Source organism: Rattus norvegicus, chromosome 17 (genome assembly GCF_036323735.1).
Source record: "Rattus norvegicus strain BN/NHsdMcwi chromosome 17, GRCr8, whole genome shotgun sequence".
Taxonomy (NCBI): domain Eukaryota; kingdom Metazoa; phylum Chordata; class Mammalia; order Rodentia; family Muridae; genus Rattus; species Rattus norvegicus.
This window is the reverse complement of record NC_086035.1, coordinates 16,031,993-16,057,885: the sequence shown is the minus strand read 5'-3', so window position 1 is coordinate 16,057,885 and position 25,893 is coordinate 16,031,993. Positions and strand designations below refer to the sequence as shown.

Here is a 25,893-nt window from a genome sequence, read left to right as displayed (position 1 = left end):
AGGTTGTGGCCAGTGAGCAGGACCACTTCCTGTGGCTGCTCACTGGTTGTCATCAACTTCCTCCCCAGACAGAACTGATACTCATCCCTCAGCCTTGCCTACAGCGGCATCGTCCCATTATCTCCACAGTGGTCGCCTGTCACTTCAGTGAATGTCACCGGCAGGGCGGCTTCTGTCTGCTATGGGAGCTAAGAGATGCCCCCACCCAAGGACGCGCCTGGCCGGAGCCCGCTGGTCCCATCATCACGTGTCCCACGGTGACAGGAGGGCAGAGAAGAACGCAAGTATGACAGACACATGGCTCTGTACAAAACCTGAAATATTTTTACTTTTTTTTTAAAACTTTGGTCTAAGTCGCCTTAGACCTCATGGACTCGATACAAGAGTAATATGAACTGGGAAATAGAACACTTTAATAGCCACGATAAACTTTGTTAGAAATGTACATGTTGCCAAAATAATAATAAAATTAAAAAGAGAAAAAGAGAGAGAGAGAGAACAGCTTGATGCCCGGGTTAAGATTATAGAAATGTTCACAAGGACAGGTCAAGGAAACTTTAAAAACACCAGTTCTGAGTAAGCCTGGGGCCTGCAAGATGCCCCTCTCCCAGCCCCGGGCCCTGGGGATGACGTCCCTCCAAACAGGTCAAAGTGGGAGTGGATAAGGCCTCCACCAAGCTGCATCTCCTCGTGGACAACACATCCAGGTAACGGGTGTAGAAACAAACCTCATAAGAAATGTACAAATATAAAAAGCTACAAACATTAATAAATTACAGCATCACGAAACACAAATACTTCACAAGGTGCTAGCAAAGTAACTGCGTCCCCGGCCCTCGTCACACAAGAAGGAGATCGAAGAGCTGGTGTGAGACTGGAGACGCGGCTTCAGGGCGAGTGGGGAGGGAATCCGTACTATCCGCTCTGAGAGACAGAGGGTAAGGCCGCGCAGGCGCCGTTGTTTTTCAGGCAATACCTTAGTTCCTAAGAGGAAAATAAGAAGGAGTAACAAAAGGAAAGGAAAGGAAAGCAAAGGGGGTGGGGGAGCCGGAACCTGACCATCCGTCAGAGAAGGGGTGGGGGAGCAAAAACTCGTATAAAGGTTAATGAAGGGCTCTATAGAAAGAAATCCCTAGAGATACTTTTGCTCTTGTAAAAAAGAAGTCATTTAAAAAGCTATTTACACGCTACATTCTATTAAAAATATGCTTCCGGAAATACATCTAAAATGAAAATACAGGATTGCCTGAGAAACAAACCCAGCCCCTCCATGTTGATGGGTGGACACCGCCACCTGAGATGGCCACACTCATGATGCCACCCAGGGGCTCAGACAACGCTGCCATGCTGGCTCCAGCCCTGTGGCCCTGCTGTCTGCCCACTCAGGGCAGGGTGCCTTGGCCTAGAAGTGCTGTTCCAGAGTGGGGCCCCTCCACGTGGCTTAGCCTGGGTCCCCCGGACCCTAAGACGTGGCTGAGCTGTCACCCTTCCCCTGTGAACCCACAGTGGCTCCTCCACCCACTCACACACCAACCTAACTGCAGGTCCTGACAAGCCCAAATGTCCCTAGGCCTTTTGGGGTGTGACACCCACTACCTAGCCTGCTACCTGCCAGCCAGGGAGCTGGGGCAACCTCTCCTCACTGATCAAGTGCTGTAAGACTCGCTCAGGTAGAGGAGGGAGGGGACGCTCGTTGCCCCACAGCTCCTCTCTTTCTCTGTCCTTTGCCTTGTTTTATGCCTTGGGAGGCTGCCAGCCTGGGGCCAGCTCGGACTCAGGCTGGTGAGCGTGGCTCACCGCACCTTCCTTGAAGGCCTCATGCTCCCAAGCAGAGCCATAGAGGTCGCCAGGCTCCGGTGGGGAGCCTGGAGGCTGTCCTGAAACCAGAATGATCCTTAGGTCGGCAGGGCCACTTTCAGGTCACTCTGAGCAACTGAGAAAGGATGTCCGTGTTCACAACAAGGGACGGCCATGCTCCGCTCATTCCACCTGCTCAAGGGACAGATGCTCGCATTGGGGAGAGGTGGCTGGGAGGAGGCAAGGCCCTCCCCGGGCCAGGCGGCACAGCCACCGTCCTGGGAGGGGCTGATGTAGCGGGGCTCCGGGGGTCCTGAGCAGAGCAGAAGGATCCTGGCTTTCCAAGCCTTAGAGGAGCAGTTTCCCATTCCGATGGATCTTCAAGATCTTTCCAAGCCTTTGCTTGGCGGTGGCCATGCCCTTTTTTGTACGTTTTCCTACAGAGGTGGGGAGAAACTCTTTTTAAAAAGACCAAGAGTGACAGCTACAAGGGGATAGGATCCCACAGACCCCCCTAAGCCCCACCCACTTCTGTAGAATCAGCCAAACAGCTCTGGGCTCAGAAATCCCCCCATGGACGCAAAGTGCTCAGAGGTGTAGGAACCGTGGTGGGCTTGGTTCAGGATGGTACGGCTAAGGTGTGAGGCCCCACCCCAGCAGCAAGGCCATTTCAAGTGCCACCAGTAAGTAGCCAAGCCACTGAAACTTGACCACTAGGCCCAGGCTGGAGCACAGGTAGGCGGGCTAAGGGAGGCCACAGGGGTTCCACAGGTCCTGACTGGTAATGACATTCCAACCCACAGAGGGGCTCATGTCACGCCCAGCTTCACCCGTGGCAGATGCCTGAACCAGAGGCCTGAGCTGAGAACGAGTCCTGAAGTTTGCAATCACTGAGCCCTACGCAGGCTGCATCTCCTGACTTTAGCCTATGTCTTTCACATGACTAAGCAGACCAGCGGCAAACACTCATGTAAAAGGCGGGTGCCATGCAGGCGCACGGACATAACTGTCTCAGATGCCCAGCACCTGCCGTCCTGGGGCCAGAACCCCCTTTGCAGGGTGCTTCCTAAGGGCAGGGGCAGACGGGGCAAAAGGGGTACCTTTGGCAGCAGTGTTGTTGGGGGATGATGCAGAAGGCCGCCTCTGTGTGAGAAAGACTCCAGGGGCCATGGGCTGGGAGGCACGGCCAGCCTGGGCCCCTGCGAATGTGCCGGCTGCTGTATACTCGTGGTCAGCTAGGCCACTGCTGTGTGACTCAGGTGGGGGCTCGGGTGAGCTGCCCTCCTGTGAGGCCTGGCTGCTGGCTGTGCTGGTAGAGGCCGGGGTGGTGGATGCTGGGGTGGTGGAGGCCGGGGTGGTGGAGGCTGGGGTGGTGGAGGCCGAGGTGGTACCCGTGGAGGCGGAGGCAGACGTGGAGACGGAGGGGGAGGCAGTGTTAGGAGTCGGCTTCCTTTTGGTGTTCTTCTTCTTCCTGTTTTTCTGCTCCTCCTGGGAACAAAGTGTGGAGGTGTGCTACCCACCAGCTGCCCCGTACATTAGAGTGGGGCACAGACAGTCCTGCCCCAACCCAGATGCAGGTTTTAAGGGGGCTCAGACCTCCACGAGGCCTCTCCCACCAAACTAGGGTGGGGAAACCTGGCCCTTGTGAGCCCACTGTGAGTTCTGCCAACCCATGACCAATAAAGAGGGGAGGGGAGGGGAGGTGAGGGGAGGGGAGGGGAGGGGAGGGGAGGGGAGGGGAGGGGAGGGGAGGGTCAGGCGAAGACAAGTCAGAGTTCTTGCCTACGTGCACCACCTAAAAGTGCCCGGATATTTGGGAAGGGAGCAGTCCCCAGAGGCATTTAACGAGGGCTTCCTGAGTACCCGAGAGCAGCCATGTTAGTGAGAGGTAAGAGTCAGGGGCTGTACGCCTGGCTCCCCTACACCTACTCAGAATGTGGAGCCACTCTCCTGCCTGACAGTTCCTAGCCCTGGCAGTCTCCACATGGAGACAATGGCTGGGTATCTAGAGGTCAGCCTGAGTTCACACAAAGGAGACTTAGTCGTGCAAGAGCCCTCCAGTCTCCTCACCTGCTGGGACAGCTTGGCTGCAGCAGCTGCCAGCCCAGTCTCAATGGAGGCCACTCTGGTCCCCTCACGCACAGGCCTGTCTTGTCTCGGCACTGATGGACCGACCCTGGCTGTGGAAGAGACGAGGGAAAGGCCAAGGAATCAGCTCTGCAAGTGAGGCTCACTCATCCCAGACCATCTCTGAGTCAGGCGGTGGGGGTGGGGTGGGGTGGGGCATGAGCATCTAACTCTCTGGACAGGAAGCCACATCACATAGGCTCTCCCTCCCCAAGATGGTGCCCCGCTGGAGTATATCTGTGAGGCAGTCTGGAAGGTCCAGCAAACTGGGCAAGGGAAGCCAGGTAGGCAGGGGACCTTGAAAGGGGGACATGCCTGATCCCTTCATGTTTTGGGTGCCCCCTCCTAAATCTTTCTACAGAGGATACAGGAGAGGAGGGGCCCCACATGAGAAAGTTCTAGAGTGAGGTCTAGGCTTGGAGATCTCAAAACACGAAGCAGAGGCACAGCCAGGGCCCTATGGAGAGCTGACCAATCCCCCTGGAAATGCCTAGAGCCACACGCTTATCCTCAGTGGCCACATATCAGGCCTCCAGCCCAGCTCTACCTGTGGGGCTGTAAGGAGCATCGTCTGAGCCTTTCCTCTTCTTTGACCGGGACTTGAAGACAGGGTTATCTTCGTCAGACTCCAGTGAGGGGTAAACTGAGGAAGCAATAGGAGAGCAGGGCCCTGAGTGGCCAAGTGCAGCCAGGGCTGAGGAGGGCATGGGGCTGCGGTGGCCCAGTGACCTTCCCAAATGGTGGCCCCAGACCTGTCCTTGGGTTCTCAGACCTGCTGTGCAATTGAAGCTGCAGGAGAGTGGCTGCCACCCACACCCACCCAGGCTGGCTTCAGGCGCCTGTGAGATGCAGTCCTTCTGGAGGTTGCTGCCGTAGGGAGTGGGACTCCAAGGTGACCAACTGTACCTGAAGCCCCTCCCAAGCGGGTTGGGAGAAGGTGCCTGCTTAGAAGCCTGCACATGGCCCCATCAGGGCTTCCTTGGGTCAGGGACTCCCCAGCAACTCCTACACTGTGGGTCTTGCCTCCTTTGGTCGACAAGGCCAACTGAGAAACCCCCAGGACTAGTGATTCTGTGGGTAGCAGGAGGATCTGGCACCCCATGCCCCCACAGAGAGAGGAAACAGGAGTTCACGTTGCTGCCGCTGTCTATCCAAGCAGAGCACACCGACCTAGGGGCGTAGATCTCTTCAGCATGGGCAGGACGGATCCCCCTGTCAGGAGTTCTCCTTCACAGTGGAGACCAGTAAACCTGGCTATCAGGAAGGCCCTGGAGTCACCCCTGAGCACTAGGCCCAAAAGTCACACGTTATATGATCCATTTAGATGATGTGTCCACAGGGACCTGACAAGTGGCCAGGGATGGAGAGGGACAAACTGTGGATGGGGACGAAGTTTCCTTATGAGAAGGATATTCTGAAATGGAACCGAGTGGTAGTTACCCAGGTCACAAAACGACAGGCTTCCAAAGGATAGTGCTTTGTTTTGTTCTGTTTGAGATAAGGTTTCACTATATAGCTCGGGCTAGCCTGGAACTTACTATGTGGACCAGGCTGGCCCAGAACACAGAACAGAGATTCTCACCTTGTCTGTGCCTCCAGAGTGCTGGGGTTAAAGGCGTGCACCACCACACCCCAGCCCAAGATGGATTTGACAGTCCAGACTGTAGCTGGCAGGCCTCCTTGGCGTGTTCCTAGTCAGTGCTGCCCCCTACAGGCGGCAGCCCCGCCCTGCAGCCACACTCACCATAGTCTGAGTCCTTGAAGCAGGCGTCCAGGTGGTCCTGCTCCTCATAGTCCTCAAGATCCACGCTGTTCTTGGCAGTCCTCTTCAGTAGGCGCTTGCCTGTCCCTTTGCTGCTACCACCATTCTTCCGGGCGCCATGGGCTGCCAGGGAACCCCCCTTGGCCTGGCCAGTGCCCCATGTGGTCTGCAGGCAGGAGTCAGAGGCCTGCAGATTGGCCATGGACAACATTCCCTGAATGGCTTCCTGCGTACTGGGGGAGGCAGGGGGCTGGCTGGGGACAGAGAGAAAAAAAAGAGGCGTTCAGCCATGGCCCTTGGCCCGCAGCCTGCCGTCCACAATTTCAGTCCAAGGTGCTGTAACTGTAGCCCAAAGTCCATGGCTGTACAGTCACTGGCCTGGGCAGCCAGCAGCCACAGAATGACATGGTCCGGAAACTTAATGGTAGACAAGACCTGGCAGGCCCCTCTGTACACCCAGTCACACTCCGGGAGGAAGCGAGGAAACACATCAGAAGGCAGATGGCATCTCACACCTTTTGAATAGTCCAGGGGTTTAGAGGCTTGGCTCTTGTACCCTGCTAGTTCTCTATGCTCTTCCATACCCTGACCTCAGTCCTAGCCAGGGGCATTCCTCCTCCACAGTCCTATACTGAAATAGGGAGGTCCCCACTTTCCTCCCGTGACACACTCTTCCAAGGTGACTCATGTCCAAGTCAGTATGAATCCAGACCCTCATCTACACCTGCCATCAACACCCATACCCTCACCAAGCCCACATCTATACCTGTGCGTGCGCGCGCGCGCGCACACACACACACACACACACACACACACACACACACACACACACTCCTCTATCTATATCTACACACCTCTTGGTTAGGCACAGCCATGCCTCAGCTTAGCCAGGTTCCCCTCTCGGGCGGGGTCCCTCCATGAAGGACTGACCACAGGGTTCTGTCTGCTCTCCTCTGCTGAGTCCTGGCTGCCATGCTCTTTCTGTGATTCCCTAGCAATACCCCTGTCTACTGCCCCATGCCCTCACCTTCCCCTGGGTGCACTGGTGCCCTGCCTTCCAGAAAGAGCATCCCAAACCGGGTTCAGGGAGCAGTGCTCACCATTATCCCACAGATCTGAGGTCTGGCTGCTGTTAGACTGCAAAGAACCTAGGTGTTAGGTCTGGTGTGGCTTCTGGGTGGTCTCCACAATCTCCACCAGGCTCTACAACAGGATCTGGCTTCCTCGGGGCTCTATGCTGGCACAGCCCACACACCTCCCTCAGCCTAGGCTTCCCACTGTCTAAGCTAGAAGCACCTGGACAGCTTTAAAAACACCTACACCTAGGACGTGTCAGGAGATTCTGAGTCAGGGTCCAGCACAGGGTCCAAATGGCCACACGATGCCCAGGTAGAGAGCCAAACATCCCCTGGCTCCATGAAGACCTGGCCCAGTGGGAGCTCCCTCTGGGGACTTTCTAGAACTTACTCTAGCTCAGAGCCCAGCCTAGAAGAGAATGGCTCATTCCAGCCGGTGAAGATGAACAGTGACAATACCGAGGACACCTGCTACATGACCCGCCTAGGTGGCCATGGTCTACAGGCAGGCTGTCTCCTCCCTGTACTCCCGTGGTACCTCTTCTCCTGAGACTGCATCAAAGCCCTTTGGTTTCCAGAGTTTCCCTTGTTACATCCTGGATACCTGGGAGCTACAACCGAATATCTGGAGCAACTTTTAGGAAGACTTTTGTGGAGGGAAAAAGTGTCATAGCCTTTGAAAGGAAGGTATGTTAGGAGATGACCTCATGGCAAGCCCAGGACCAGAAGTGATGAATGGCAGCGACAGCACATGGAATTGCAGCCAGGGATCCCCCTCCAACACAGTACCCCCACCAGCACAGTACCCACTTCTAGCACAGTACCCCCTCCAGCACAGCATTCCCCCACCCGCTGCCTCCCTCCACTTGCTCAAGATGGCATATGTGTGAGACAGTGCTGATGGGCAGACCGCCTCTGAACAGGCTGAAGGACCCTGGTAGAAGCTCTAACAGGGACCTAGGAAAGCTGCTGCTCAGAACACAAGGGCTCTAGAAAAGGCCCTGTTGGGGGTGGGGGAAGAGCCAGAGAGATGGAACAGCCCCACCGAGACTGGACAGGCAAGCTTGGACAAAAGCTGTCCTCCTAAGCTAATGCCCCATGGACTGGGAGACATTTCCTAGGCCCGAGGAGAGGGAAGCCAGCACGTCCACAGCCCTCTGTGAAAACTGCCTCCCAGGCTTAAGTCATAATGGAAGGCCAAGTCACATAGCCCTGAGTTCTGCAGAAAGCCATGCTGGAGCTACCCTTGTTAGCCTGCCTGCCCCATGCACAGTGCAGGGCTGTGTTTCGGAGGACAGCAGTTGTCCTGGCACTGTCTAGCTGGGCCAGTCTGTGGACCTCACTGAGCACCGGCAGGAACAAATGGTTCACAAATGGTTCACCTTACAGCTCAAGGTGCAAACGCTTTATCTATCCTGCTCTCAGCCCAGGCCACAGGGAAATGCCAAGGCACCCACCACAAGGTCCTAAACACTGATGGTAGGACCCCCATGAGAACCCATGTAGACATGAGTTTCCCACCCATACCATCTGGGTGACCCCAGACCCAGCTGGCCCGTCTATCTTCAAGGTTGCCAGGGAATCAATGAACAAAGTTTAACTAGTCAGCATGGAAAATAATACTTTAATCCTCCAATTACCATACCTAAATCCCCTCCTTTTCCCACAACGGTAAACACCAAGCAAACCAGCCACAAGAAATTAACATATTTTCCTCCGTTTTCTTCAGCTGTTTTTTTCCAAACAGTCAGTACTTAAAACAGTGCAAATGGACCATCAAAAACTGACCTATGCTCCAACTAGGAGACTTTAGGAGAGGAACTGCCTGCAGGCGGGCTGAGGGGGCTGGCTGGCCTCTGAGGCACGTGTGTGGACACATGTGGGGTCTGCAACGCACTCTCCCCAGACTTGGGGCACGGGGCCACGGCAGCTCTGGTTTCTCATTAGCAGACAGCCCCCTCCTGGCCTCACAAATAATGACTCAAAATACCCTCATCTATGTTCCATCTCCATGCCACCCAGAGTTCTCCCCCCACAGCACCCAGAACGGGGTACCTTGGCTAGGGAGGCCCAAGGCTTTTTGCCTTCATCCTAGGTGGTGCCAGATTCACCCTATGCTCCAACTTCCCAGGCCTTTCCCTTGAAGGATCATGGGGGATGTAAGGTGCTGGGGGGAGGGGGAGTCTCTCAGATTCTGAGATCGACCATTGAAGAGATAGCTAGCACGTATTTTCTCCCGGAAGTCAGGCATCACCACCACCAGAGACTGTGGCGCCCTGCACAGGGCCACAGTGTGGAGGTGCTCCAAAGAGAAGAAGCCGTAGCCAGGCTTCCCCGTGTGGCCACCAAAGCTCTCACTGTATCATGCCAGGCTAAGCCAGGATCCTGTGCCCAGAGCCACGCATACCCCTCCCACCATGCTTCACTCCCACTAGGAAAGTGCCTGAGGCCGGCTGGCTGTGAACATGATATTGCATTCAAGACAGTAATCTATGAAATAAAATATGGCCAACTAATTCAGCAAAAGCTTGTTTCAATCAAGCCCTTAATCCGCCTTCCCGGATCTCATGTCGTGTACAAGTAGGCCTGACCTAGGCCTCCACCTGCTGGGGCAGCCTCAGAGCCAGGGTGAGCTGCTGCCTCAGGCAGTCATCTAAAAACAGTCAGACAGATGAAGGAACAGGAACCCAAGACGGGCCCCTGAGTGAGGTCAGCCCAGAGCCTGGACCTGCCTCTGCTATCTCCAAGCTGAGAGCCTTGGGAAGGCTGTCTGAGCTCCTTAAGTCTCAGCTTCCCCAATCTCACAGATAGAGTCTGAAACTAGACTCAACTGGAGAGTGGAGAGGGCACTACTGTTTCTGATGTGTGTGCTGGAGGGTCTTTGGGGTCGTACTGGCTGTGCCCCATCAGTCGGCTGTCATTGCCATACCTGGGGATGCCACTAAAGTTTCAACGAGAGATTAAAACAGCGGTTAAGTGCTTCAAACCCAAATCAACAGCACATGAATCTAACTGGGGCCATCAAGAGTTAAATGAAGCCTATTCTTGCTGCTCCCCAAGCCCAGCTCATGGCAGTCAGAGGCTAGGGACTGTCTACATGCCACTGTGTGATGGGGCCTTGCACTCAGGGGCAGCCATGTTCTGTGAGTGCTGTGGGACGCAGCCCGGGCCCACCTGTTGGGGTTGTACTCAAGAGCCCCGACCTCCTCGCTGGCCTGCAGTAGGTCCAGGATGCCTGCCGCCGAGCTCCCACTTTCCTTCTTCACTTTGGCATTTCGGCTTGGCTTGGTGTCCGTGTCGATATGCAGAGAGCCCTCATCAGAGGAGTCGTCGCTCTGTGGAACCAGGGACAGAGCAGCTGTCAGGGCAGGGCACTGGGGAGGGGGTAATTTTTCCCTTCATGGGGAAATGAGTTTTAAAGAGTTGTGCTCCAATGAATGCTACAGGGCAGTCTAAGGTTCACGCTATGGGTGAGGTCCACATGAGGCAGATGTGGGTGCCAAGCCTTTCCTAGGGTCGTCGAAACCACAAAGGTTAAAGTTGCCTTCACACCCTGGGGCCTTTTCCACAGAAAGCCCCAGAATTTCCAACTAGGATGTTGTGACTATAAACTTCTGGCTTGGATAAGCTTATTCCAGGTGACTCACGGGACTAGTGCATGCTCCTCCTGGGCTCCCCAGGAGACATGAGACCTCAGTAGTAATCCTTTTCTGCTGGAAAGACAGCCTTGAAGGCCAACTTAGTGTAAGGCCCCTGCTGGTGGGGAACCACTCCCTATCTATCATCCTTATGCCCGGGGACAAGGTTTGATGCATTTATCTCCCATGGCCAGGCCCAGAGGAGCTGCTCCTTAGTCCTGGTGCCAAGGACTGAGTAAGACCATGCCCCTCTTATGCCAACCCCACATCTGAGCCCAGCCCACGGGCAGCGGGAGGGTGCATGTCCTTGTACATCAAGCAGTGCACTGCAGAGGCTGTGGGACGAGGCTGGGAGCCTCACCTTGTATGCCGTGGAGTCCAGCTTTGGCTTCGAGGTGGGGATGAGGAGAGTCTCCTTCTTGTCTAACAAAACTGAAAGCAGAGTAGACAGCTGTCAAGTGGAGACCTTCATGGGGGTGGGGTCAGCTGGGACCACTTGGAACCCCCCCGCCCACACCCACCAGACTCACAGGACAAATCCCTTTTGGGGGGGTTCTTCTTCCTCCTGATAGGAAACTCGTCAATCTTCAGCTCCCCGTCGTCCGATACATATTCATACTCATCTCGGACGGGCTTGGCCTTGTCCTCCTTGAAGCTCTGCAAGGTCCCGAACACGCCAGGGCTGCTCGGCGGCCTGAGGGGCTTGGAGCTAGAGTGGAAGTGATAGGTCAGTGGGACCCCAGAGCCCTGAGGCCAGCAGACCATAGACCCTCACGGGGACCTTGGAAGGTAAGCAGTTGGTCGGAGACTGGGCAGCCCTCGGTTTCCCCTGCGGGAAGTCTGCTTATGGAGAGGGACATCCTCTAATCTGCAGCCTCCTCCTTTGCTCCACGTCCCCTGGTGTGAGGCCCAGGATACATGGTCATGCACCATAGAGAAAGATCTAAGCAACCGAGGTTGTAGAGCGCACTTCGGTTCTGACAAGCATAGCCCACGACCCTCCCTTCCGGACTGCCGGAGTTTAAGACGAAGTGTCAGGTGGGAACAGGGCCAGCTCCCGTGTCTTTTCCTACATGCTTTTGTTTGGAAAAATAACAACAACAAAAATAATAGTACTTGCTGTTTGAGCCACAGTGGCCACAGCCAGCCTCTACTGGGCTACGAAATACCATAACTTTCTTCTTGCCAGTCTAAGTCGGGAATGCTGTCTGTGCTTTCCCCAGATCTGCCTAGGACCTCCCTGGGCCCTCAGGATGTACTCTTCTCTGCAGGCAGGAGAGCAAGCTGAACAAAATGCCTGCAACACAGCACGCCAGGCCATGGCAGCCTCCAGCAGTCTCAGGAAAGCTGTCACCTGGCTGCCTTAAAGCTGGGCCACACACCTCACGCCCATGAATACTTGTACATTTATGGCTTTAGCCGCTCGTTCATTTTGTCTGCATATTCTAAACTGCGCGACCTTGTCCTAGAACTGTGTCATTGGAAAGCTTCTCTGGGACATTCTCTGGGACACTTCTACTGAAATGTCAAGTCAGGATAGCAAGACCAGGCCCGAGTAGGCTCCACTCCACTGGCTGATTGAGTACATCCCCTTGGGAGCCCCGGTCCTGTCTCTCCATCACCCACAGTTCTTTTCCTCCCTTTTCAGAAATGGAAACAGAGGCTGTCACTCCTACAGGCAATGGAGATATCTCAGCAGGGCACGTTTGTCACCTACACAGTGTGGGGATTATGGCTGTAACAGACTCCCTATTAGTCACTCTTCTTGTCCACAACTAGAACCAAGGCTGCAGGGGCTGTGCTGAGGCTCACCTGGCCTCCAAGCTGGGGTCCTCCCTCCCTCAGTTCAGCACATCTCCTGAGGTCCTCAGCACCCAAATCCATACATCGCTCCCCAGGCACTGATCATAGCTTATGTGGAGTCAGGAACTTACTGGGCATGCTCTGTCCTGACCTACAGGTCACTGGGCTCAGAGTCGTGAGTTCTGATCCCTACTCGTATCCTCAGTGTTAGCTCACACCAGCCATGCTCTTAAGGGTTCCCTGCTGCCTAGCTGGTCCTCACTAAGGCTGCATTCCCTATGTTCCCACAGTAGGACTTTTCTGGAGGCAGAAACGAGGCTATTCCTCACAACATCGTGGCAGTGAATGAGATCAATGTCTCGGAAAAGAGCCACCCCAGGGGGTCAACCAAGTGTACGGTGTGTTATGTATGTGTAATGTGTCTATGACATAGGGTGTACATGTGTGTGTACATGTATGTGTACATGTAGTGTGTACATGTCTGTGGAGGGTAGGGCGTGAGATGCCTGTGGGTGGATGTGTTACAAATGTATGGAAAGGGTATGTGATGAGGGTATAAAAATGTCTGTATGTGTCATGGTGTATGGGGATGCATGTCTGGTGTAAATGGTGTTGGTCGAGGTTATGATGTAGTGTGTGTGTGTGTGTGTGTGTGTGTGTGTGTGTGTGTGTGTAATGTAACATATACAGCGCACACAGACTGAAGTGTGATTTGGAATGTCCACAGGAGTGTTCAAGTGATGGATGTGTCTATGGGAACCGACATGGGTGTCTGTGTGCCACAGGGTGATGCACACACAGCATTTGCTATGTGGAGTATGGAGTGGATGCATAGTGTGGGGCACGTATGTGATGTGGGACACCATACGATTACCCCACCCTGCCCAGGCTCTCACATACCCCAGGAGTTTTCTGTTAGAGAAAGAAAAGGAAAACTTGTCCTTGTTCCCAGCCAGGGGTGACTTCTCCAACCTCTGCTCCTCCTCCATTCTCAGTAAAGAGTCAGGTTTGCTGTTCTGAAAGCAAGATCAAGGTTGTCCCTGAGGCCATGGATGAGAGGCTAGTGCCCCAACCCATGCTCGGGGTATAACTGGGGACCAGGACATGCCCAGGAAAGCTGTTATCGTCAGCATGTGGGACCTATGCTGGGAGGCTGCCCAGCTTTGGGGGATGGGGACACAGACCAGAGATGGGACCACAGAGAAGATGCAAGACAGCGGAGGAGGACATGGAGGTGACATGCTTGGCTTTACACTGACACTGTCTGCAGAGGGTGGCTTACAGGAGGTCACGTCACTCCTCACTCGCACACTTTCCTCGTGGCTCTGGGGACAGGCAGACGCACCCCGGCACAGGTCCGCACCCACCCTCACCTTGTACTTCCACTTGGCCTCCGACTTGCTCTTTGTTTGCTCTCGGATTTCCAGTCTTTCCACGTCATTCTGCGTGTGGACCGTGTCCTTATTGGGAACACTCAGGACGCTCTTTGGAGTCTGCAAACAGAGTAGCCATGACCCAAAGGTAGACACAGAAGGGGAGTGAGCTGGGGTTCTGACAGCAGAGGAGACCAGTCACCCCTGCTGGTCCACACACAGCACACCCGTCCATCCCTTCATCCGCCCACGTATCCGTCTGTTCACTTAGTCTCCCATCTCTCGTCCACCCACCTACCTACCTACCCCTACCCGTTTACCCACTGTCCATCAGTTGACCCACCCACCCATCCACCTACCCACCCATAGATCCATCCCTCTCTCCCTCCTTCCTTCCTTGCCCCAGAAGAACAGCACCAATGGAATATAATAAGTCATGTAATATTCCATTACATATCCAATAAGACCCTTTACTGAATACTCCTGTAGACATTCCAAATCATACTTAACTCCACATGCCTATGTATACATGACATCATACATGGCACCACACACACACACACACACACACACACACACACACACACACACAACATCATCATCATCATCATCATCATCATCATGATCATCATCATCATCATCACCATCATAACCTCCCCCAACACCGTCCTGTACTCATCTCGGAAGGAGCTCACAGCCAATCATCCTTAATCTCACAGGTTCGGGAAGAGCCTTTACTGAGCCCGTCTCTCCCTGTCCACAGGGGCTCACTTATAACTATCCCCTCTCCCAACCCTCCACCTCATCCTGGTGTTCTCAAACAGATGCCTTGTATATCTTCAGAGCCTTAGCCTCGGGGTGGGTTCTAGTACTTGGGAAAGCTAAGCAGGGTGGCCTCTATGAGAAGACCACTGTGACCCTGCATCAATCCAGTGGCCCTCCTGGGTGCTACCCCCACCACAGCACAACCCCTCCAAGCTATCGCTCCAGGGGGCCTCGCTGCTTTGCAGGATCTACCCGGGGTTTGGGACTGGATGTGCAGGCCTAGGGCTGGCACAGGCAGGGAAGTACTTTGATTGGGCAGATTCATCAATCAGTGCCGGACCCTGGACCCTGGTACTCTTTGGAGTCCTTACTCTACCTTGGGTCGCCTCCCCCACTCCCTCCTCAGAAAACAAAGGGGAGGAAAGAGGCGTTATCCCCAGCTGTCCCTCAGGTCTGGCCCAAGGCAGGGGCTGCAGAGCCTCAGCATATTGGGGAGGGGCTCAGGAGCCCACCTTTCCTTTCTTCGGTGGCTCCATCTTGGTCAGCGCCTCCTTGGTGTGGGCCTCAAGCAGGTCCAAGTTGGGGATGGTGGGAGAGGCGGACTCTTTGCACTTCTTCCCTTTCTTCTTGCTTCCGTCCTTGAGTTTCAGGGTTTTGGGGGGCTTGGGGGGCTTGGGGGGCTTGGGGGTTTTGGATGGCTTGGGCATCTTCACAGTCTTGGAAGTCTTTTTTTTGGACACTTTCTCCAGGAGGGATCGAGGTGGGGTAGACTCAATGGGAGATGGCGGTTCCTCCTTCTCCCGGTCCCCGTCACAGACCTCATCTGAGGAGGCGACAGCATTTACTTCAGGTCGGACAGTTTTGGAGGCATTCTGGTACGGGAAAAGGAGAGGGTCATTTGTGTTCCCTCTAGACCATGCCAGGACTCAGGAGACCCTCACAGGCATGTTGGGAGAGGCGGTCAGCCTAGAAAGGCACACACAGCTGACACCGTGTGACCCGTTCATATTTGTTCCACATTGTCAAGTGGCATGCTCATCATACCATCCAGTAACATCAGGAAATGTTCACACAACCCTACCACCCACTTGCATTGTCCCCAGACCACAGTCCCTCAGTCCCCAACTTCCTGGGGCTCTTCTGCCCTATCCAGGCCCAGGAGGCAGTCCAGTTCCTCCAGGTTCGGACTCAAAGCCTGGCTCTGAGGTTCTCCATCCTCCTTTCACCTCTTCTCCCAAGCACTCTCCAGGCCTCGGGCATGATTACTAATACAGAGAAATGTCCTGAGCAGGCTCTGGGCCCACCGTCATCCCAGGGTCCGTCAGCCTGGCATGGCCTTACCTCGCTGAGCCTGATCTCTTTGGCCAGGTCCTTGATGAGCTGTGAGGGCCTGAAGTGCTCCGGGAGCTCGTCCTCGTGCTCTGCCAAAGCCTGTGGAATAGTGGGGTGAGTGCCGACTTGGCCATTGCAGTGCCTAAGCCATTCTGTGTCCATCCAGCCAGGGCCATGGCCGCCCCAGGAGGCGAGAGGTTGCCACGGAGCAAGGCATGGTGCATAATGTTCTGGGGCCCTGCCTGAGAAGAAGGCTCTCTCTGGGGTCTGCAAACAGAGTAGCCATGACCCAAAGGTAGATCCAGAAGGGGAGTGAGCTGGGGTTATGACCTGGATAGAAGAGCCCCAGGAAGTTGGGGACTGAGGGACTGTGGTCTTGAACAATGCAAGTGGGTTGTAGGGTTGTGTGAACATTTCCTGATGTTACTGGCTGGTGTGATGAGCATGCCATTTCTGTTAGTGGAAAATGCATCAAGATGGCCTCACCCAAGGCCACCACCAGCTAATTGGCTGTGGAGTGGATGTGAGCCCGCTCTCTTTATGGTCATGTGATTAAGGTGAGGTGGGAAGGACCCCCCTGAACTATCCCAGCTTTGGGTCTCAAGGAGATAGTAGTCACAGGATGGCCCCAGAAGGGAAGGAACTATGTCTGTGGCCTGTCTCCACCTACCAGGACCACACATGGGTGAGGACAGGCCACAGACATCATTCCCTACCTCTGAGGCTCCCATTTGTTCTCTCTGACCTAGAAGGGACCCCTTGTCCCTCAAGCAGCAGGTGGGCAGGTGGCTGCCCTGAAGAGCGAGTGCCCTAGTAGGAAACAATATCAAAGGTTACCCTAGGCTAAGCCAGACCCATTTCTCCCTCTGTAGCCACGACCTAGGCAAGAAGAGAAAGCAAACGGAAAGCTGGCATCCTGTGGTCTTTGTCTGAGAAACAGCTTTCACGGGCTTGAGGAAATCAGTGCACAAGATTTTGGGAAAAGACAAGGAAGGGAAGGGGTCCCCAGATTACAAAGCAAGAGGCTACACCCACGCCAGGCTGCATGGTTGCAGAGTGGCAAGAGTCACAACTGTATCCCTAGCCTTCCTGTCCAGATCCAGATGTGGGGTCATTGCACCAGCTGCCCCCCTATGCCCTTTCCAGGTTAACAGAAAGTTGTTCTTGCCCAAACTCCTGAGGAAATCTGGCCCTGAGGCCAATGACCCCAGGCTGACCCAGGCTACCTACATCTCTCCGACGCACCTCGGGGGATCACGGTTCGTGTTAGCAGGCCAGCTTAAGCCAGCCTGGAGGGAGTGTGTCCATAGGACACATGCTTGGTATCTTCCCCACCCATCCCGTTCCCTCAGACAAATACGCCCGCAAGTTGCTTCCTACCTGCTTCTTCGTCCATGACCTAAAAGCACCATTGAGAATCTTAGCTCCTTGAACTAAGTGTGGGGGCAGCTGTTTCCCAGACTTGTGAGAACCTGGGAAGGACACAATAGGGTTAGTGTGGCGGCTCCTTAGCCTGCCCCAGCAAGAGGCCTTCCAGGGGCCCTAGACCATTTGTCCAACTGCCAACGGTTCTCCTTAGAATCTGGGGTGCCTACCTACCTGGCACCTGCCCTGAAGGGAAAGGGTGACTTCCCATCTCCTCCCATCTCACATGAAGCTTACCTAACAGGATCCCACACTGGTCAGTTCTCTCTCCCCTCTCTTCCCAGGAACCCAGAGTCCTGTCTAAGTGGGTCAGAGCCTACACCGACCTCCCAGGTACCTTCCTATGCCTGTGTCCTAAGGGGTCATGATCAGGGCTCCCAATATCCCTTAGACCAGGGTTGCAGGCTCAGTCATCCAGCCTGGAGTGACAGGTACCTTTGAATGCTTCCAATAGATGCTTCCCCATGTACCAGCAGGCAGTTTCAAAGTTGGGAAATTGAGTCAGGCTGCCTAGTTTTAACCTTCTTTCCACCTCGTATGCCCTGGAAGCCACAGGAAAGAACCAGTCAGTGCAGGCGTATCAAATAGACCATGCAAGGGAGAGTTCGGCCTACTGAGCCAGCTCTTCACCACTGGGCCTGATGTGACCCAAAGGGATAGCCACCATGGGTAGAGGCAGTGGGTTGTAGTGACTAGAGAGGCTGGCCACGGTCCAGGAAGGGTGACAACAGCCTTCATGATCCCAAACCACTGCTGGGCTGGCCCTAGCCCGGGGCGTTGAACCCACCCCCTCTTTCCCTCGACGCAGATGTCAGCATAGCAACCCATAGGCTGAGCCCAGGAGTCTGGCTGAGGTGCTCGTTGGGCAACCCAGTCCGAGGGTGGATAGCACTGGGGAAGCTACCTACCTCATCTGCATCTCCACACTGAGGCTGTGAAGAAAATGTCCAGCGAAGGCCAGGCAGTCCACAGGGGTGAGCGTAGCGTATATCCAGCCTGGGAGAACATATAAAGCTGTCACCAGCTTCTACCTTGCTCCCATGCTGGCTTTCACCTCCCCCACTCACCACGGACTCCAACCCTATCAGCTCAGGCCTTCCCTTATTGTTCCTACCTGACCTGAGCTGAGGTAGGAACCCCCAAGAGCTGTGGATGAGGGAGTGCAACTGAGCGTGTGTCTGAGCTAACATAGGCTGTTGAACACTCCAGTATCAGACAGATAAAAACTGAGGTCTGGGTGCCAAGAGGGACATGCTGATACCCCAGGGCAACACTGCCATTAGGAGCGGGAGCCCAAGTCTCAGAACTGTCCACACGGGTCAGAAGAGACAGGGCTGGCACTGTCATTCTCCCCAGAAGCTGAGATTTGTCTCTAGGTTATCCCAGGGGATGGAGGTGGGGTTGAATTCCAGAAAAAGCTATAATGCCTCCCAGAGTAACTGGAAGGATGCCTTCAAGGAAGGAGAGACCCGAGAGCCAGTCAGAGGCCCAGTTCAGTCATGTTCTACGGCCTCATTTGGATCCTGATTTTAAGTGGAAAAGCATATACATAGTCACTAAGAAAACCTGCACGTGGATTGGCTACAGGATGGTACAGTGGGCTCACCCTTCAATCTCAGAAATGTGGTCAAATTACATTAGAGGGAAGAAGTCTTTTAGAGCGGCTATTCAGCTCTGGGATTCATCCTCCCAGGGGAAGCTGGCAGTCTTCGTTGCTCAGGACATTCTTCTAAACAATCACTCTTCTCCTCTGGAGCTACTGACCGAGCCAGGTCTCCCATGCCAAAGCCCGCTGGCTGGCCACACAGCCCTAAGCTAAGCTGATGCTGACTGGGGCAGAACAGAAAGACACCCTGTGGGGAATATGGCAGGAGGAATGGGCCCTGTACCTAAGCACCACACTCACCTGAGGGGATGAAGAGGGTCTGGCCCTGCTTGACAGTGCACTTATAGCACTTGTCCACCTGGTCAGCAAAGAACATCTCGCTGTGGTTGGAGGCTGACCGCCAGCATTCATATAGGGAGAGGTTGGCTGAGGCCGGCCGGATGAGATAGAAGATCTTCTCCCCCTGCCAAAAGAACTCACTGGCAGAGCCGAAACACCAGGGATGTGGGGCAGAGCCTGCCTGGTGTTGGGGCTGCTGAAGTGGATGATAATCTGCTGGGTACTGAGGATGCTGGAGTGGGAGTAAAGCCCACTGGGTACTGAGGATGCTGGCATTGGGGGGGAGGGGGAGGGTCACTGGTGCTGAAGATTCTGGGGCAAGGGCAGAGTCCCCTAGGTTTCTGGGGATGGTTGGTGGGGGAGAAGGCATAAGGTACTAGGACAGCAGAGCCCACAGGCTCTGGTGACATTAGGGAGTGGAGTAGAGTGTACTAGGTGCCAGGGACTCTCGGCCAGGGGATACAGCCCACTAGGAGCTGGGGTACAGAGGCAGGTAACAGTCTATTAGGTGCTGGGGACAATGGACCTGGAGTGGAGCCCATCGATCTGCTGGGCCCAGTGATGGGTCCTGGCTTGAAAGTCACCCTGTCAGGCTCACCACTGCCACCTGCAATACCACTGCATTTGGGAAGGTTCTAGGTGTGTGAGTCTGACTTGGCCAGGAGCAGTACACGCATTGTTATTCTAGACACTACAAATCCCATGTGTGCTCAGGAGGTAATTTAAAAAAAAAAAAAAAAAGTGCAAACTGCCACCCAGCAAGTCCTTAGCATCTCTGTTCTCCAGAGTTTCTGGGCCTCCAGACTGGATAAAAGAAGTCACCATTTCCCAGGGGGTTATGTGAAGCCCAGGCCAGGCACTGCACCAAGCAGAAAGAGCCTCATTCTCATGTTCTGGGACAGACATGATGATGGCTTGCTCATAGCCTCACAGGACCAGAGTAGGCATGTAAGGCCGCCACCCCAGCTTGAGCCAGAGCTGTTCTGGAGAAGCGTAGCTCGCAGCTGACAGGGCCAGAGCCCAGGGTTTGTGTTGGTATATATATCCTGCACTCTTAGGTCCCCCTTTGCCTCAGCGATGAACCCCCAACCCTCCCTGCTGATTCAGGTAGCCGCCATCTTGCCTGCTAACTCCAGAGCGGTTTCCAGGAAGTCTTCCCAGCACCTCTGCACTCTACTCTGGGCACTAGGTGACCCAGTGGTCTCCCTAATTGTTAATGAGCTCTAAGGGCATTAGACATATGCGTGCCACTGTTCCCATCTCCTTGGCTTCCTGTCCCACAACTGGTCACCCAGTATCCCCCAGCCCAGGAAGTAGGTGACTTGCTGACACAGACAGGGATTGGAGGGACCGCAGTCCTGAGGACGAGGGTGTGTCTTAAGGGGTGTGGCTCACCTTGAGAACGTGGTACCAGGCTGAGGCACCTCCAGAATCAATGTGGAAGTCGGTGTAGCTGTCCTTCACACAGATCAGGCAGTACTTGGTCACCTTGGGCTTGGCCAGCAGCGCGTCATCGGGCCAGTAGTTTTCCACCCACGATAGTTTCTTCACAATGTCAGGTGGCTCCACAAAGCTGGACATTCTAGGGCCATAAAAGGAAGAGCAGTCAGGAGGACAGGGCCCAGGGCTTCCATTTTTAATGCATTCTAACAGTGTGAGGCTCCTTCCACATTCTACCTCGTAAATCTTCACTCAGGGCAGACGTCTCACTTTCTAGGGGAGTAAAGGAAAGGGCTGTAGAGGGTGGGATGAACCCAGCCACTGCATGGGGCTGCAAAGGCACAGAGGATTGTCTCTACCCCCAAAAAGCAGGGTGAGAAAAAGGTCTTGGAGAGCCTTAAAGCGGCCCTCAGGGGTTGGCACCACAAGACTCTCAGAAGAAATGTTTCTCACACGCAGTGCCTTGTGTGCCATTTGAAAAAAGGCTTCCGGGGTTGGGGAGTTAGCTCAGTGGTAGAGCACTTGCCTAGCAAGCGCAAGGCCCTGGGTTCGGTCCCCAGCTCCGAAAAAAAGAAAAGAAAAAAAAAAAAAAAGGAAGAAAAAGGCTTCCTCTCTCCAGGGCAAAACACAGGCAGACCAGAGACTCTCTGCCACATTTAGTTGATGTCAAACCAGTCACGTCCCTTTCAGGGAAGGTGGGAAAAGGCGTAAGTGACCTGGTGTGCTGGTTGGTTTTTTTCCAACTTGACATAAGCCAGAGTCATGAGAAAACACCTGTATCAGACTGGACTATAGGCAAGCCTGTCAGGCATTTCCTTGACTAATAACCAATATGGGAAGGCCCAGGCCACTACGGGTGGTGGTGCCACCCCTGGGCAGAGGGTCCTGGGATGCATAAAAAAATAAGTCAAGCCACGAGGGGAGCAAGGCAGTAAGCGTTTTCCCACTGCCTCTGCGGCAGTTTCTACCTCCAGCTTCCCTCCCCGACTTCCCTGCATGATGGACAAGACAATGAAATAAACCCTCTCCTCTCCAACCTGCTTTTGGTCATGGTGTTTTACCACAAGCAACAGAAAGTAATGCCTCCGTGGGACACGGCACCTTACATGCCCAACTTTCCTGACCCCCACATCTGGTGTGCATGATGCACAGCTGTCCTGGGGATCCCTCCCAGAGAACCCATGCCTTCCTCCTAGAAACAAGCCAATTAAAAACCCTCACAGGTTTTTAATGCAGTTGGATGAAGCCTAGCACCCATAATGGTCTCAGAACCCAGACTCCTCTCCCTGTCTGTGCTCCCTGATCTTTAGCGTGTGACCTCCAGGCTTATTTTCTCTCCCAACCAGTGGAGGGGAACTCTCTATCTCCATGAAAACTTCAAGAACCACAGTCCTATTGCCCCAGCCTCAACATACGATGCAGTCCACGTATAAATGACCCACAGACGCCATCCCACAGGATCGTGTCCATGATAACACGTGGGACTGTTGGGACATCTATGCATGGCCTCATAGGTTGAAGCCAGTGATAGGCTTAGGGGAGGCTTAGAGCAGCCACCACAGTAGAGTTCTGCGTGGGTGAGTATGCATGTGCACGCGAGGGTGTCAGCACGTGTGGCGGGGAATGTGTGACGGAAGTGTTGAGTGTGACCTTAGTGAGGGTCACGTGTGCCGAGAGTTTCAGTGGTTATGGCCTGTCAGCCTGTCAGAGGGGGCTGTGTGTCTGTACAGTGAATATGGTACAGTTTTCCCGGCCATGCTGCTGCTGTGTCCTCAGAGTGTTCACGAGTGGGAATGTCCATGTGTCTATCTTGAGTGTGTCTACCTTTCGTTCTATGAGTGTGTCATGATACGGTTGTATCTGTGGGCTGCCTCCATGTGTCATGAGAGGATGCCATTGTGCCATGTCTTGGTTTGTCCACAGACATCCACGAGTGTACCGAGTGTGAGTGGGTGTGTGCATGGTTTGTATGGCGTGAGCGTGTGTCGGTGGGTTGGGCAGTTGTGTTTGTGTGCCACAGGTGTGTGTAAATGTCAGCGCGTCATCTCAGCACATCATGAGCATGCACGGGGAGCACGTGCATCTGGAAGGGACTCGTCCCTGCTGCCCAGCGGCCTCCCCTGGAGGGAGCGCTTTCCTTTGGCTTCTATTTCATCTGAGCTGCTCAGTGTTTGAAGAGAAAGGAGAACCAAGCCTGCATGGTGACTTCTGGGCAGCTCATGGGACGGAAACAGGCCATGCACAGTAGGACCACAACAAACCAGGCCTTGCAGCCTCCACCCAGAGGAAAACCTCAAGCAACACTTCACAGTCCCCACGCCAGGGTAGAACCCCAAACCAGGATTCGTAGTCCCAGAACCCAGAGCATAACCCGAGGCAGTGCTTGCAGCCCTCTCGTCAGGATGGCCCAACACCATCCTGAGGTGCTAGGCTGGTGACACTGGCCTTGAGCCAGACCCGTTGGCCCCAACCCAGAGTGGCCTGTCACCTGGTGTCTGAGAACTCGAGGTTGGTCACATTGAGAACACGTTTGCGGTTGGTGCTGTAGTAATAGTCCACGAATTCTTTCAGCTTCATTTTGCAGTCTTTCTGCTTGGTAACGTCTGTCACGTCCACACTCCTCTCTGGCCCTGGGGAGGAAGTAGGACATGAGCATGCCAGGAAAGTGCTATGGCCTCCCTGGAGGACATGGCTGGAGGGAACACTCACCCATCCCCAGTTTCCTTTGTATATGGCAGGGCTCCGCTAGGACAAATAAGGACTGAGCCTAGCTCTTCTACCCTTAACTGCTGTGGATTCGGAGTAACGGATGCTGCTTTCCTGAACCCAGGGACATTGTGTAGTGGTGACTCTCACCTCAGCTAGAAAGGCCGCATCAGCAAAGGAATTTACAGGTGCCTAGTCAACTTGAGCTTCAGATAATAACAGACATCTTGGCATAAGTATAATATTAAATAATTAAAATAATATTAAATATAATATTAAAATTAAAAGCCACGAATCCTGCATTGCAAGGCCACTTGTTTGTTATGAATGTATGAAGGCTTGGTCCCAGCCTATGCTGCTCTTCAGTAAGTGGGGTCTAGTAAGAGGATGCTAGGTCGCAGGGAGGTACCTGGGGGGACTGTACAACCCTGGTCTTCCTTTTGCTTCCTGACTTCATGATATGAGCAGTTTGCTACATTACACACATTCTTACCAGAGACTCCAAACTTTGGGGACAATGATGATGGACTGGTGGCTCTAGAGTCATGAATTCAAATATAAATTGTTCATCTCAAATATTTTATTATAGTGATAGAATGCTAATATAGGAAAACTAATACAGGCACCAACTTGCTGTTCTAACTGGCCTCTTGGTGACTACTCGGGAAAACACTTACCTTGCCCTTTCTGTATCTGATGAGGCTCCTCAAATAACTAAGGATAGAAAAGTCTCTACAGGAGTTTCACAACCAAGAGAGGAAGAATAGCACAGAATGGGCAGGCAAAGGTGCCCTTTGTCAGGGTCCACCATGGCTGCTCAGACACAGGAGGAAGGTGATGGAACATCTGTGGACACCAGGCCCCACTGACCAAGGCGGTGTTATTACTGCTGTGTATTAGGGACTATAGGTATTCTCAGAGACGGAGGTGCACCCCCTGGGAGGGGAGAGCCACAAATCCTTGAGAGAACAGAAGCAGGTCTACAAGCTGGAGCTATCAGGAAAACACCCAGGACACAGTGAGCCGCTGGATGCCACGGCAGGGGCACTGACAGTCAATCACATCCTGGATCTGAGAATTCTGCAGGTCTCACCCATCTGACAGAATGGCAGAGGCTTGAGGCTGCCACAAATGCTACCCATGGGTTCCATTTAAATTCTGAGTCAAATGACCAAACGTAAAGAGTTTTTTGCTAGGTGGTGGTGGCGTACACCTTTGATCCCAGCACTCAAGAGGCAGAGGCAGGAGGATCTCTATGAGTTTGAGGTCATCCTGGCTTATAGAGCAAGCTCCAGGACAGCTGGCTACAGAGAAACCCTGCCTTCAAAAACTTAAAAAAAAAAAAATCCTGAAGATAGAAACCAGGGCCTTGCTCACGGGAATAGGTATGTGCGTGTATAAGTGTGTGCATGTAGGCATGTGCACACACATGTGTGGAGGTCAGAAGACACCTTGTGGTCTACTTGATTTGGGCAGGGTTTCTTTGCTGCTACACACCCTAGACTAGCTGGCCTGTGAGCTTCTAGGTGATTCCCTCGTCCCTGGCTCCCAATTCCCATCAGGGGTTCAGGGATTACAACCCACACTAACACATTAGCTTTTTATGTGGGTTCTGGGAATGTCTACTCAAGTCATCGGGCTTGCATGGCAATCCTTCTCCACAACTGTAAAGATGAATTTTCTGAAGGACTGGGGAGAAAGTAATAAGGGTATCTAACCTGCCTCCCATAACCACATGTGTCTGAGGGAAGCCCCACATTTGTAGATGACAACATCACGTGGTCAATGTTAGAAGACACCTTGTGACGCTATCAGGGAATTGTCATCAATGTGGTACAGGGACGGATCAAACCATGTTCAGCTAGCAGTGATGTTCACAGAGGGCAGTTGCAGGCAAAGGCAGGTCTTAAGATATTGTAAGGGAAAAAGGTTCAGGGAGGAGAAAATCAACACAAGGCTGGTGTGTGCACGGCCAACAGTCGGTGCACAGGCTGGTGGTCTGTTTCCTTCAGTGTCTGTTTGAAATGTTTCCATGTGCTGGGTGCAATGGCAGAGGCAGACAGAGCTCTGTGATTTCAAGGCCAGCTTGGTCTACATAGAGTTCCAGACCAGCCAGAGCTACTCAGTGAGCCTCCCTACCCATAACAAACCCTCATGAAAGTCAGGGAGACAGAGTCTTGGGCAAAGCACAGTGTTTACATATTCTGAGCTCAGATGCCTGTACTCATTTAAAATGGAGAGTGTGGCCTTTTCATGCCTGTAGTGCCTGCAAAGGGAGAGACAGGTAGGAAGAGCCGCAGGAGGGTGACTGTGGATCCAGGTTCTGTTATAGATCCTGTCTCAAGAGCCTTGTGCCTCACTTTGTGTGCCTCAGATTAAGGATAAGCCTAGGATGCTGGGATCAAATACTCAGCACAGCTCTTTATCCCAGCCCTGCCCTACTCCAGGCTTGTACAAGATACTCAAAGGGTAGTACTCACCCACATAGTTCTCCACGTCACTCACGTAGAATGTTGGGGCAGGGACAGCCAAGCCCAGGCCATCTTTCTTGGGGACAAGGATGGGCTCGGTGAAGCCATGCTCCTCCATGTAGCCCACAGTGAGCTGGCTGCCTGGTACACGGGACACCACATCTTCAGCACTGTGGAGAAAGTGGGGGTTGGAGGCCTCAGTATCCCTGGCCACATGCCTCCCAGGCCCCTGA

At 53.8% G+C, this 25,893-nt stretch overlaps 1 protein-coding gene across 1 annotated transcript in view; it reads right to left on the bottom strand.

The window, feature by feature from the left end:
* Positions 1-302: 302 nt before the first annotated feature.
* Positions 303-25,893, bottom strand: part of Phf2 (PHD finger protein 2) — a 67,990-nt gene continuing 42,399 nt past the window's right edge. Inside the window, exons 4-22 of the mRNA NM_001415143.1 lie at positions 25,670-25,830; positions 22,972-23,113; positions 20,439-20,625; positions 19,005-19,167; positions 18,007-18,094; positions 17,534-17,640; positions 17,054-17,145; positions 15,683-15,772; positions 14,854-15,213; positions 13,577-13,696; positions 13,104-13,219; positions 10,931-11,109; positions 10,762-10,832; positions 9,937-10,097; positions 5,669-5,940; positions 4,472-4,567; positions 3,868-3,977; positions 2,898-3,285; positions 303-2,234 (exon numbers count right to left, since the gene is read on the bottom strand). Coding sequence (NP_001402072.1) covers positions 2,146-2,234; positions 2,898-3,285; positions 3,868-3,977; positions 4,472-4,567; positions 5,669-5,940; positions 9,937-10,097; positions 10,762-10,832; positions 10,931-11,109; positions 13,104-13,219; positions 13,577-13,696; positions 14,854-15,213; positions 15,683-15,772; positions 17,054-17,145; positions 17,534-17,640; positions 18,007-18,094; positions 19,005-19,167; positions 20,439-20,625; positions 22,972-23,113; positions 25,670-25,830 — 2,992 coding nt within the window. The 3' untranslated portion in view covers positions 303-2,145. The remainder of the gene's footprint in view (positions 2,235-2,897; positions 3,286-3,867; positions 3,978-4,471; positions 4,568-5,668; positions 5,941-9,936; positions 10,098-10,761; positions 10,833-10,930; positions 11,110-13,103; positions 13,220-13,576; positions 13,697-14,853; positions 15,214-15,682; positions 15,773-17,053; positions 17,146-17,533; positions 17,641-18,006; positions 18,095-19,004; positions 19,168-20,438; positions 20,626-22,971; positions 23,114-25,669; positions 25,831-25,893) is intronic.